This window comes from Papilio xuthus, unplaced genomic scaffold (genome assembly GCF_000836235.2).
Source record: "Papilio xuthus unplaced genomic scaffold, Pxut_1.1 DF825017.1, whole genome shotgun sequence".
Classification (NCBI taxonomy): domain Eukaryota; kingdom Metazoa; phylum Arthropoda; class Insecta; order Lepidoptera; family Papilionidae; genus Papilio; species Papilio xuthus.
In genome coordinates this window covers 2,157,710-2,171,498 of record NW_013533632.1, presented here as the reverse complement: position 1 = coordinate 2,171,498, position 13,789 = coordinate 2,157,710, and the positions used below count along the sequence as shown (strand labels likewise).

Below are 13,789 nucleotides of genomic sequence, written 5' to 3'. Positions count from 1 at the left end.
CCTGTCAAACAATGTTTTAGCAGAAGTATTTTGGCAGCAGAATTTCACGTTAAGAAATATTCTTAAGCTAAAACTTGAAGCGCTCGCCAGGGAAATATTTACTTCTAAACGTAGCTTTAAGATAACTTTAATACCATAGAGAGAAATTCGATAAACAGTATAAAGCTAAATAATCGTAGTCTTTCACTGCGGATACAACTGTATAAAAACTTATTCTCATCCCTTTCATTTCGTTTGAACAAACAGAGATGACAATATATTTTTGTAGACGTTTTCAAGCAGTTGAAATCGACGTTAAAGACTTCTTGGGCTATTTTTTAGAACATATTAGATTACATAAGTATAGTTTTGTTTGTTCCCTTTTTATCGTCTTTAGAATTTACCTAAATAATAAATAAACAACATGCGTCTTACTTCGCAAGTTCAAAAATCTAATCTTGGTTCCCGCGACTATCGCATATTTGTATAAGCTGCGTTCCATTTGAGATTTTCTTATCGAAACTTTTTAAACATTTGACCTAATACCTGACTGTAAAAGACAATATTTCTCTACTTTGTATACTGAAGACTTTAAAAGTGCATATTTTAATAAGAATTTATATTGAACACAAGAAAGGATATCTGAACATAACATTGTACTAAAATTATTCATAATTTTATGTAAGTTAACCATAACTTTAATTTCCCAATTTAGTTATCTTGCTAAAATTATGAATGCCGATGTTAGGATGGATGTTTGTTTGTTATGTATCTCCAGAACGACCGCATGGATCGCTCTGATATTTGGCATAGATGTAGAACATACTTCGGAAGAACACTACTAATTAGGTTTTTTAATTCCACGTGGACGGAATCGCGGTCGTAAGATTTTTAGATGAGATGTAAGGACACTTTTACATTTACTAACTAAACACTTTAAAAACTAACTTATTGAAACATGTTAAATAAAATGTTATACATAGGTTAAAAAAGAATGTTTCCACATTGGTTAAATGTAATTTTAACTTTTTAATGTTCTGTTTCATTCTTGGAAAAGGTGGACAATATAATTACTTTTAAGGCAAAGTTTACTGGTGGCAATCTAAACTTTTTCACGCATTCTCCCCGGCGATTGAAAATAAAGCAAATAAACTCGCATAGAGTTGCCAACACAATGTTGTGCGAATGTGGAACGCTCGTAAAATACTTTTCATTTACCATAAGGTTAAATCATCATCATCAGCTCACTATACTTCCCTACCGAGGGGCTCGGAGCCTACTCTAAGTTAAGGATGATTAGGCCATAGCCATCCACGCTGGCCAAGTGCGGGTTGGTTAAGTTCACACATATCTTTGAATTTCGTCTCAGATATGTGCAAGTTGCATCGGGATGTTTTCCTTCACCGTATGAAGGTCAGATAAATATACATATGAAAATCGAAAAACACATTGGTACATGGCGGAATTCGAACCCAGGACCTGCAGATTGCAAGTCAAGTGCTTGACCCCTGAGCCACCGACGCTCTTTAAGTTAAATATTTTATTAAACAGAATTTAATCATATGGTAAGATCAGTAGACAAGTGTAGTTGGCTAAGACCAAAAAATACCCAACATAGGCCCGATCCCCTCCGTAGAGACGTATACGTCTAGAATTTAACACTGTCAAAACCAGGTATTTTTTTAACAGCTTACACTCATTCGGTAGCACAAATATCAATCGTGACTTACAATTGAATCAAAATAAAAAATACAAATAACTTTATAAAAGGTTCGCTTTCTACGTTAACCTGTTGCCATCTAGTCCAGAGAAATGAGCGTAACTTCCCGAATTCGCAGAGCTTTATTATTATTTGGAAACTCACGAGATGGCGCTGTAGTTAATTGTTAAATGAATAAACTGAGTTCATGTTGTACAGTAGCATAATTTATTTTACCGTGGGTTTCGGAGAGCAAAATCTGTATAAAACATATCGTTATCCCTGTCCTTGATTATCTTTGACAAAAGATAGATGAAAATATGTTTCAAACGGAGATTTTGGTCTCGGAAACTCAAGGTTAATCTTACTAACATTCCAAACGCAACTGTTTGAATGGATGTTTGTTTCAAGGTATCTAAACAAAAAAAATTGAAACACTAAAATATTTTTTTGCATATTTTTTTATTAAAAATCTCGTGACAAATATCTTTCAAAATATTATTAGTAGGTTATATTCAGCTCGATACAAATATATAGCGATATAAACAACTATAACATATACCGATATTATTTAACTACGATTTTTCATATTACAATAAAATGGAAACAATTAAGAAAAAATTTCATATTGTTTACAACTATAACCTGACCAGTAAAATGGAACTTTATTTTATATAGAAGGGGCCAAACGAGCTTCGAATCGCCTAAAATTATTTGATCCGACGCCCATGGAACCCCGCAGATGTGTTGCCAGCCTTTACTCAAGTAATAAACAATATACAACAATTTCTTAGACCATTTAACAATGGTATTACACAATAAGTACTTGGAAGCCCAAAATATGTTGACCTACTTAACCGTCGGTTACCACTGTCGAAACAATACAAAAACTATTGTGTGTTTTAAGATGAGGTGTAGTCGTTTTTGTATAATTCGTCAATAGAAACCAATGGTTAACAATTCGCAGCAACTTTAACAATTTTCTTGGTTAAATTTAGTTAAGTTTTTTTATTAACTATTGTATAAGTATAACGCCTTTAAGCTACGAACAGATTTTGTAATTAGTAACCGCTTAATGAAAATACGACCATTTTTTAACGATGAAAAAATAGCTTTATATGCTTTTCAACAATGTTAACTATAATTTTAATCCGTTCGTATATAACCGCAATATATTTATATATTTAAAAATTACTAAATATGACAGTTTAGTTCTCAAGGTTACTAGGAATAACATATTTATATATCTCATATAGTAAATTGGAAATATATATATATATATGTATCTTATCTGGTCAACTTAAAGCAATCAGCCATAGCGAAACTCTCAACAATTGTCACAATTTAGTTAGTTTTCATTCATTCCATTTGATGATTCATCCAGATGAGAATGAACTTCTTAGAAGGTTCTGGGAGATAGAATCAGAACCACAAACGAATATTGATAAAAACAGTTAACACCTGATGAACAGAAATGTGAAGATTTATTTTTAGCTACAACTATACCAGATAAGATATTTATATCTAGTGATTATTGTCAATTTTAATCTAAATTTGATATATTCAGTATATTAATTATTTTAAATATTATAAATTAAATGTGTTATTTAGTTCTATCAATATATATAAAGGCAATATATTTGATATGATAAACTTACGTTGATTATATTAAATATACAAAGTTATATGCAATAATACATTTTAAAATACTATTATAAATATTGTGGTTTAAAAACGTTCTTATTTAAAAAAAAAAACAGAATAATATAAACAAAAAAGTATTTATGTGACAAAAGATGTAATTAAATTTTAGAATTAAAATTAAGTCATCGACAATTTTATACGAAATTTGCATTCAAATCCTGATATATTTATGTATAAATAAATTGATAACTATCCCTGTCTACACCGGTGACAAATGCTAGTATATTTTTAATACATAGAGGAATAATACCTAAGAAATAAATGCATTTTATATAAATACATAAAAGGTATTGCTTTGAAAATTAAATTTATAAGCGTGCATATTAATATAGAGAAAAAGGTCAAAAAACATTCTTTCCCCTTGATATGATTCTTCTTCTATATTTTTATGTCCTCGATATAATAAATCGAAAACAATTATCAAAAATATTTATCCTACGATATTAAATTTTAACAAGGATTTTTAATAACATTTTTTTTTATTTCTAAGGATATTTCAACTTTTCGAAAAAGTTTTTTTTTTGTAATGTTTGTAAATTAAGTACAGTTTGAAATTTATTGTTATTGGAATTCAATTTTGTTAATCTATTGTTCGAGATTCGACCATAATTCCTAATCAGTTTTTTCTTAATAGCTTTATGCAATTCTGAAAACAACTTTAATTATATCTAAATTAACAATGATCAGTTCATGCAATTTCCTTAACGAAGAACAATTTTAGCTTGAATTAAAATGTATAGTTATTTTTTAATTACCATTTTAAAGCATTTTTATTTTGACAAAACAGTATTTATTAGTTTAAAAAGAATATATAAAATAAAAAAAAAATATTGCATTCAATTTTACTAAGATAGATGCAATAATAAAATAATCAATAATATTGACTAAGATTACGCATTTTAATAAATCTAAAGCTATTTATATTGTGATGATAATTATTAACGTAACATTAAATCATGAGTTTTTACTTTCAAATACAAAAAAAATACGAATATTAAGTACCTAAATAAAAAAAAATACCGAATTAAACGTATCGAAAGGAGAACAAACATGTTTAAACTATTTACTAATTGACCAATAATTTGACAGTAAAACATCAGATTGCAAGACGCTTTATAGTATCAGATTGATTTGGCACGTTGGTATTAAGTAAATCCTTTTGGACCACGTGCCAACTCAAACCAGATACGATACACAATTAGAATTTAAATCACAGTTCATCTTTCCTTTTAGCATGCGACATACAGAATCTTTCAAAGTCTTCTGCGGATCTATCTCCATCATAATCAGCTAATAAATTACCATTGGAGTATATTTTGAATGTTGGCAATGTTTCTATCTTCGCGTAGTCTGCGACTTTAGGATTATCAGAGGCTTCCACAGCTGCGACAAGGACAGGTCCACCGATTGACTTCATTTTAGTCGCAAGTCGACTGTACACCGGCTTCACTGTAGAGCAATGACCGCACCCTGGAATCAAGCAATATTTTAGAAAAAAAAGAGAAAACAATACCAAAAAGTTAATTTATTAGAACTACATAAGAGTAATATTATATGCGGACCGTACATAGCCACAAATAATAACTGGGTCAATTAGAAATTATGATATGGAAATCTTTGTATATTAGACCAGTTTTAAAGCAAAAAAAATGGGATTTTTTTTTAACTTACATGTAGCATAAAACATGATAAATGTGGGGGTTTTGGATGCTATAATGGTATGGAAGTCATCATCATTGATCATCTGAACATTAACACCAAAGCCGGCCTCCTGGCTTGTCATTTGTTTCTGCGGAGCCTCATGCTTGCCCCGTTGACTGTTTATAAATGTTATAAAATCTTCTTTCTGAAATAAATAACAATATTTATAGTACAACTAACTGTCGCCCACGAATCCATTCGCACCGAATTAAAAACTTAATAAGTAGTGTATGTCTTCTTCCAGACTATGTTGTACATCTATGCCAACTTTCATCAAGATCCGTTCAACCATTCTGGAGATACCTTCAATTAAACATCCATCCATCCATTCATCTATACATTTACATATATAATATTAGTAAAAAGTTGTGTGTCAATTATTTAAGAATTTTAATGAGATTTGACATCAAAAAAATTTTACTGAGCACTATAATCATCATTAGCTAACTTTAGTGTCCACTGGGGCTCAGAGCTTACCCTAAGGGGCGACTTACCCATAGCCAACTACGCTGGCCCAGTGTGGGTTAACTTCACACATATCTTTAAATTAATTTGCCGATATGAGCACATTTAAGATATCAATGTACATAACATACCTTCCGTCCTCCACTGTACTCTTCAACAAGTTTATTGAAGTAACTGAAGTATTTTAATGTAGGATATCCTCGCACTTTGTAATTAGAACACAGCTGTTGTTCAGTTGTACAGTCAACAGCACCAAAAACAACTGATAATTCATCAGCAAATGTTTCCGCTGCTTCGGAGAATTCAGGTTTAGTACTCTTGCAGTGTCCGCACCCTGGAAACATATGTTTTGTGTTCCAAATATATAATCTATACATACAATTAAAATCTATAAATTTAATTTGGTATATCTTGTGTTACAATAGATTGTGTTATATAGAAATTCTGCGCTGACGATGTCGCGGGCGGTTGCTAGTTTAGAACAAAATCTGCTTCAAATTGATGCAAAAACAAAGGATAACATTGTGAGGTTTATTACTTTTATGCAAATTTGTTTGGAGGTTATTTAATCAGTGTCTTAGTCACTTTCTTTTAACCCTTATGTTCATTTTGTATAGTATACCATACATACAACTTTAAAAAAATATACAATCACTATAAAATTATTTATAACTTAGTTTTTTTTAACATTGTTTTTTGCTTTTCCTCAAAAAAGAAATCTTGCCACAATAAGGGTTTAATATAACAGAATTGTAGTTTTTATTTTTAATTCTTGTATTTAACTTACATGGTGCATAGAACATTATTATTGCATGTTTGACCTTCCGGAGTGTATTTTTGAATGTTGATTCACTGAGATGTCTAACTTGGCCTTCCTCTTCAGACCAGGGCTTTTCTGGCGGAGGTGGTGGTGGCGGCTCTTGAGGATTCTAAAATTAAAAAAAAAATAATGAAATACAAAGTCAAATATATAGAATTTTAAGTGCCTCCATTTAAATATAGCTTTAATATTATATATTTATTATGATTATAATTAAAAATTATATGTTATAATACAATAGTTTTAAATGTTCAATCTCATACATTTCATACTAGATTCAATAGTTATAAGCCTATAAATACCTTGATGAAGTCCACAATTTGTTCCTCTTGTCTGGCATGACCGGCGTCGTATTTGTATTGACCCTTGTTGAAATACTTCAGAGTTGGATAACCTTTAACACCGAAACGCGCAGCCAATCCTGATTCTACAGTCGCGTCTACGGCTGCTAAAAGACCTGGGATCTAAAATTAATTAAATTATAAACAATTGGTTCACTTATTAATGGTAGAATTTTAGTAATTACTCTAATACACTTTAAGACGACTAACAGAGATGTATGGAGGAGTAGTACATACTGTGCCGACGGTCAATAGGGATAAGGGTAGGTTGATGATGACTCTAATAGACTTTAAGTTGTTACAAAGTATCATGTTTATAATATTAGTGTAGATATCAATATGCAAATCTATAATATAGTCTGACCAGAAATATTATAGACCTATAGCATATTTCAAAACAATATAAAACTAATTTCTTAGAACATGATGTAATAAAGAACCCGATTATAACAACCTAAGGCCAGGATTTTTATATTTTTGGTTAGTTTATATATGAAACATAGTATATGTTTAAAATTTTGTCAAATTTCCTACAGAACTCATTAACATATAAGATTACCATAGTAATAGCATAACAAATCTACCTTTTCATGGCACAAATTAATTTGCCATACTGTACACAACTAGAATGCATTAGTTATAGTTTATTAAGCATATAAAGTAATAGAAAAGTTTGCATACATACATTTTCGATATTTATCCTAGCCGCTGCTTTCTCAAACTCCGGTTTAATTCTTTTGCAATGTCCACACCAGGGGGCGTAAAAGACTACTAAAGCATGTTCAACATTCGCCAATACACTGTCGAAACTGTCAGCTAAAAAGAAACAATGTTATCAAACCATACTGTGAATTTTAAAGTTTATAATTTAATTATTAGCAATATTTAGTTAGTCGTCATATTTCTATGCTGAAACATATCTAAATAAACACACTTTCATTGCTCTTACAAATAAGAGATAAAATATGTTTTTGTACAGGTGTTACAACAATGGAAACTCACAGTATATCCTTACAAAATAAATCATAGACTTTAGTAAATTTACCCATTCTTAAATATATAATAAATATATAACATTATTTACATATAAGAATAACTTACGATACTGCGATTGATGGATAGCAAGATTTGATATATTACGTTTAAAACAATATGTTACATTTAGATTCCTGATTATTTTACAAAAATGCATTGTATTTAATTTACAGATTTTGATTACAAAGTGACATAAAGAAGGTGTCATTGACACTTCATGGCAAAGAGTTATTAATGTCATACAAAAAAAAAACAGAAACTTTGTAGTTGTGCTGTGATCACCTTTACTTCTGCCAGAAATCAAACTTTCTTGAAGAAAATGATGCAACTTTGGGACCAGATAAATTTGTCTAACGGAGAAAACAAAATCTTCGACAAAGAGAAATAACAATATGTTTTAAATGGGGAGTTTTGGTCTTAGAAACTCATGGTAAACAGTTTGTTTACTAACCTGTTAAATGCACTACATCCGAATCCTGTGACCAACTTTCATCGTCCACCTCACTTTTCTTTTGATGTACTTGTGAGTGTGGGTCTCTCATGAAATCAACAATTGCTTGATGTTTATTGTCACCATTATATGGGAATCTAAACTGACCCTTCCTGTAAAATAGCATTTTATAATAATTATAAATGTGAATGTTTGGATGGATGGATATTTATAGGTATCTTGTGATGTGAATGTTGGAATGTAGAAGGTATCTCATGTGTCTGCATGAATCTTGCTGAAATTAGGCATAGATTGTAGATTTTAATGTGAAAGAACACATAGGCTATTAATTAAGTTTTTTTTAAAGCCTGCACTGACGAAGTCAAGTTATTAAGTTATTTTATAGTTATCAAGATATTTTAGTTAACAATATACAATATTAAATACTTACTCATAATATAGAAGGGTGGGAAATCCTGTAATATTGTATTGCTGCCTTATTCTCGAGTTTCCTGGCTTAGCAACATCAATAGCTGCGAGCAATGCTTCACCCTAAAACAAATATGTGGAACTGAGTTATATAAATAAAATTTAATACTTTTCCTGTCATTAATTCAAAGAAAAAATACATGATGATTCTTTATTGTGTGTATTCAAATTACCTTTAAATCTGCAGCGGCAGCAACATACTCAGGTTTCAATGTTTTGCAGTACCCACACCAAGGTGCATAGAACATAATCAAAGATCTCTTATAAGATGCCATACCCTTCTTCAAGAATTTTGTTAATGCCTGTAATAATTTACTTGCTGTTAATATTGATTATAATATAAAGACTAATTATTATATTAACATTTTCAATTGTTAAGATACACCATGTTTTTCTGCCAATATCTTTTTTTACATATCGCACACAAAGCTTAATGTCACAACAGCAAAAAAGTATACAAATGGTGTGGCAAGGGGTAGCCAGCTCAGCATAGCATGGACGATGACTTCTTTACAGTAGTCATGGATTAATAATATACAATAATTCATATTAAAATAGCTGAAACCTAGTTAAATTGAATCTTTGAATCATACACAATCCCATCAATTTTTGGTCTACTTCTACTGGCATCATTAAAAGTTGAATCTGATAGTTATTTATAAAAAAAACTGCACAATATTACCTCGCCATCTTGGAGATGAAATATATCTGTTGCTTTAGGATCTTCCTCCCAAGGCAAGTCACCTGTAGGATCACGCAGGAAGTTGCAAAAGGCAGACACAGTCTCACCCCTGTCATAATCTTTGTGGTATTCGCCATCTTTATAATGTTTGATATGATATGGTTTTTCATTACTAACTTTTAACTTTTTGCATAGTTTTTTACCATCGCTGTAATAATGGAAAATTGATTTAGAAAACACAAAAGTTTGGATGCTTGGATGGATGTTTATTAAAATTTTACTTCAGAATGACTCAATGAAAAAACATAAAATTTCATAAGTAAACTCTTTTTTATGGATAAAAAACATATATAGGAAGCTTTGGCAACAACTAGATAAAACTATTCACCTGTTGCTACAATCAATGGACACTAAAGTTGCTTTTCCTTTCATCGCATCTGCAGTCTCTTTGAAAACATCCACAATAGCTTGAGATGTTTTTGGTTCATTAACAAATAAAACCAATACATTTGTTTTGGTTCTTAGTAACTTTTTGAACTCCTTTATATCATTGGTTTGTGTTATGAGATTGGTTTTTTGTTTTTTCGCTTGAACCAATGTTTGCATACATAGACACAAATATATAAACAGCTGTAAAAAAATAATTTTTAATTAGATTAAACTTAAACTGCAAACACTAGATTCCTTAAAGCTGATGATTCATTTAAACTTGAGATGTTATTTACTGACTTGAAGTAAGTATTTGTGAAAGGAACAGTTCATTTAGGAGATCTAAACTGGCATAAGCTAGGTACAAAAGAATACATTAACATAAATAGAATATAAAACTTTTAAAAGTTCAGCACAGGCCTATAGTCGAATGTATGACATCAGTACTTTTTAATTATTTTTAATAAATAGTTCGCAATGTCTAACGCAAGCAACCGATGATTAATTTATTTACTAATAACACCCAAAATAATTCGCCACGCGGCATACAAGTTAAGAATTGGCGAACTTCAAACAAAATTCGAAAAATTTAATCTTTTTTAAGAAAACGCATTATCGTACTATGTCTCCGCAAAGCCGCGCACTTATTTCACCATAAAAGTATTGACGTTAATAAAATAAAACATAATAAACAATGTCAGAGATAGTTTTTTGTTTTAGATAACGGGGTATTTTCAAAATGTTTAATTAGTATCAAAATAGTGTCTGAAATATTGTCATTCTGGATCATTCCTATTTTTTAAACAGGTTCTAGTTAGGTCTTGCTCTGTTTTATTTTATAAATACAGTAAAAGTTCCGAATAAATATAAACACGTAATGCCGGCTTTTACTCACTCGTAACAAATGTTGATATCGCATGATTTAACACAGCTCCAACACAATTGCACGGTAATATTAATTAATGAAGCAAATAAATTGTAACTAAGCACAACCTAGTAAAATGTTTTGACTTCAATTATTTTTTTCTCAAACAAAGTTTTAGTTTTAACATTTGATTGACTTGCTATATACAAGGAAATTTTTTGAAAGAGCAATAGTGATGGGCGTTTAATTTCTAACAGGCTGTCGATGTCGACGTCCTTCCACGCGTCGATAGTTTTCTGCTAAAGAGTAAAAAAATATTATGTAAGTTAGCTTGTCTGTCAACTGAATATAGGTCTAACTTGAAGTAAACAAGATAAATATTTTTTTTCTAAAAATTAATTATACTACAAAATAAAAGGTTTGTTTACACGGTTTTTGAAAGAATTTTAGACTACATTCAATACGCACATAATTTAATAGATGGTAACCCTAGTTACAGAGTGGAGATTGAACATCTACCGAACCGGCAAGTTTGTATTGACTTTGTCAATGTCATAAAGGTCATATAAAGTAGGTTTAGTTGTTTCAACTGTCAGCCACGACTTACTTGTGATTGGCTTAAAATCCATTTCTTTGAATTTTAGCGAATAGATCAAAGGTAAAATTTTGATTGACATAACTAATGCAACCGAAATCAAACTTAAAATTTTGCAGAACAAGTAGAAGACGAAGAGATATTGGATTCACCGATTACTGTTACTCGGGAAAAGATTCAAGAGGTGTAAGCACAGTGTTTGTCATTATAAATTATTTCTAAACTTAAGTAAGCCATTATAATTAGTCATTGGCATATTCTGACATAACTATTTAAATTTTTTTCTTTTAATCCATAACACATTTTAATTTTTAGATAAATAATCGCCAAAATGCCCCGCAAATTTGTCGTTGGTGGTAACTGGAAGATGAATGGAGATAAAAATATGATCAATGAAATTATAAATAATATGAAGAAAGGTCCTTTGGATAAGGAAGTTGAGGTATAATATTTAAACCCTCCTTGCATAACTTTAATGTCGGATAAAAAAATTAAAGGCATTGAAGTGTTAGTATGACATTTTGACCTTGAGTGCTATTATTGTTGCACTTGTGATTTACAAGTTTAATGACCCAATTATGTCCCAATATGTTTGTATTTTTACTATTTCCCAGTATTTGTGTAACTTATTTTATAAAAATGTAAGCACAATTTTTAATTGAGAACTTTTGTGCACAGGTAATTATTGGGGTACCTTCCATCTACCTTACTTATGTAAAGAGTATTGTACCCGATACAATCCAAGTTGCTGCACAAAACTGCTGGAAAGTTCCAAAGGGTGCTTTCACAGGTAAAAATGTTTTTATATCATAGTTAGTTACCAATGATTTTTATTGTTAATTAGTATTTTATAAGATTTACATTATCAAAAGCATCTTGCCCTATTTTAAAATATGGCTTTGTTTGCATCTGTTCTGTTTGATTACTTGCACCGCAAAATAATGTACTTTTAGTGAATATTTGTATAAAGATACTGGAGTTTGCACTAAAGAAAAAATAAGTAAGAAACCAGGTATCAACCATAACATTTTTAAAAATCTTTAGTCATCCTTGCATGTGTATTTTTAGGTGAAATTTCACCCGCTATGTTGAAAGACATTGGTGTTAACTGGGTTATCATTGGACATTCGGAACGCAGGACAATCTTTCATGAAGACGATACCCTTGTAGCTGAGAAAGTATGTATTATTTGAATTTTATACATTGAAATTAAATGTAGTTCTGTATATTGACTTTTTGATATTTTTAGGTGGCACATGCCCTTGAATCTGGCATGAAAGTGATCGCTTGCATTGGTGAGACCTTGGAAGAAAGGGAGGCTGGAAAGACTGAGGAAGTTGTATTTAGGCAGACTCAGGCATTGGTGCCAGCTATTGGTGACAAATGGGCTAATGTTGTGCTTGCCTATGAACCAGTCTGGGCTATCGGTACCGGAAAAACTGCTTCACCGCAGCAGGTAAGGCTTGTTATTGCTAGTTGTTAGAAAAGAGGTTTCAGTGTGTTATTTTAAATTAGGATAAATTTATTCAGCCATAGACATCTTTTATCTAGAGGTTTTTGTTTCTTCATTTCATTTATGAGTAGATGACGACTCCGTTCGCTCGTAATTAAAAAAAAAACTTAGTGAATAGCCTATGTGTTCTTCCAAAATATGTTATACATCTTTGCTAAACTTCATCAAGATTTGTTAAGTTTGCGGTATAATACGTTTAATTGAAACATTTATTGATATTAAAATTATCTACAGGCTCAAGATGTGCATGCCTCATTACGTAACTGGTTGGCAAATAATGTGTCAGCTCAAGTCGCTGATGCTGTACGCATTCAATATGGTGGTTCTGTCACTGCTGCCAATGCTGTGGAATTAGCCAGTTGTGCAGATATTGATGGCTTCCTCGTAGGAGGTGCCAGTTTGAAACCGGAGTTTGTTAACATTGTTAACGCTACTAAGTAAATTTATATCCTTATATTAGCATTTCTTTATGTAAACATCAATGTTGCAAATTATAAATCTATGTAACTTAATGTGAAATGTATTTTACTCTTTGCCTTCCAAAGAGTAAAAGATATATACAATTATCATCTTTCATGTTGTATTGTAGAATATTAAATGGATTACGCAAACATACATGTGAGAGTTTCCGTGTAATAAAATGAATTAATTATTATTAATTTGCAACAATGATACGATTACATTTTATGAATATATTTAAAATATATGTGTTAGTATAATGCCATAATAAAACACATATATCTAACACTAATTTAATAAAATATTTAAATTTATTGAAAAAAATATCTGCCAATAGTGTTTGTTTGTTGCATAAAGTTGTTTAAAATGAAAATAATTTACTATCATTGTTATTTACATATTAATTTATATTTTAAATAATTATATTCTTGTTCAATTAATTATATCATGGATAATACTAGTTTAATTTTTTATTAAACTCAGTAATAAGTTATATTAAATGCAAATAATTTTGTTACATATATATATATTTTTTTTTTAATTCTTACAGATTCAAGTAAAAACTTTTTTTTTTATTTATATC

The 13,789-nt window shown here is 30.3% G+C and overlaps 2 protein-coding genes across 4 annotated transcripts; one reads left to right on the top strand and one right to left on the bottom strand.

Moving 5' to 3' along the window:
• Positions 1-4,253: 4,253 nt before the first annotated feature.
• On the bottom strand, positions 4,254-10,926 carry LOC106126240 (protein disulfide-isomerase A5). 2 transcript variants are annotated; one of them, XM_013323757.1, is made up of 12 exons: positions 10,670-10,926; positions 9,734-9,975; positions 9,346-9,553; positions 8,837-8,965; positions 8,626-8,726; positions 8,196-8,347; positions 7,395-7,525; positions 6,671-6,832; positions 6,336-6,477; positions 5,680-5,882; positions 5,054-5,228; positions 4,254-4,852 (listed from the first exon to the last, which is right to left on the bottom strand). In XM_013323757.1, the coding sequence occupies exons 1-12, from the start codon at positions 10,691-10,693 to the stop codon at positions 4,593-4,595; spliced, it is 1,929 nt and encodes a 642-aa protein (XP_013179211.1). In that variant the 5' UTR covers positions 10,694-10,926; the 3' UTR covers positions 4,254-4,592. The 2 variants fall into 2 exon arrangements, with proteins under 2 accessions (XP_013179211.1, XP_013179210.1); XM_013323756.1 differs by lacking the exon at positions 10,670-10,926 and adding an exon at positions 10,075-10,202.
• A 359-nt stretch (positions 10,927-11,285) lies between these two features.
• On the top strand, positions 11,286-13,286 carry Tpi (triose phosphate isomerase). Of its 2 annotated transcripts, none has more exons than XM_013323759.1 (6): positions 11,286-11,420; positions 11,550-11,676; positions 11,913-12,024; positions 12,303-12,412; positions 12,484-12,690; positions 12,982-13,286. In XM_013323759.1, exons 2-6 carry the CDS (start codon positions 11,566-11,568, stop codon positions 13,186-13,188), a joined length of 747 nt encoding a protein of 248 aa, XP_013179213.1. In that variant the 5' UTR covers positions 11,286-11,420; positions 11,550-11,565; the 3' UTR covers positions 13,189-13,286. The 2 variants fall into 2 exon arrangements, with proteins under 2 accessions (XP_013179213.1, XP_013179212.1); XM_013323758.1 differs by having other exon boundaries at positions 11,288-11,462.
• Positions 13,287-13,789: the final 503 nt, after the last annotated feature.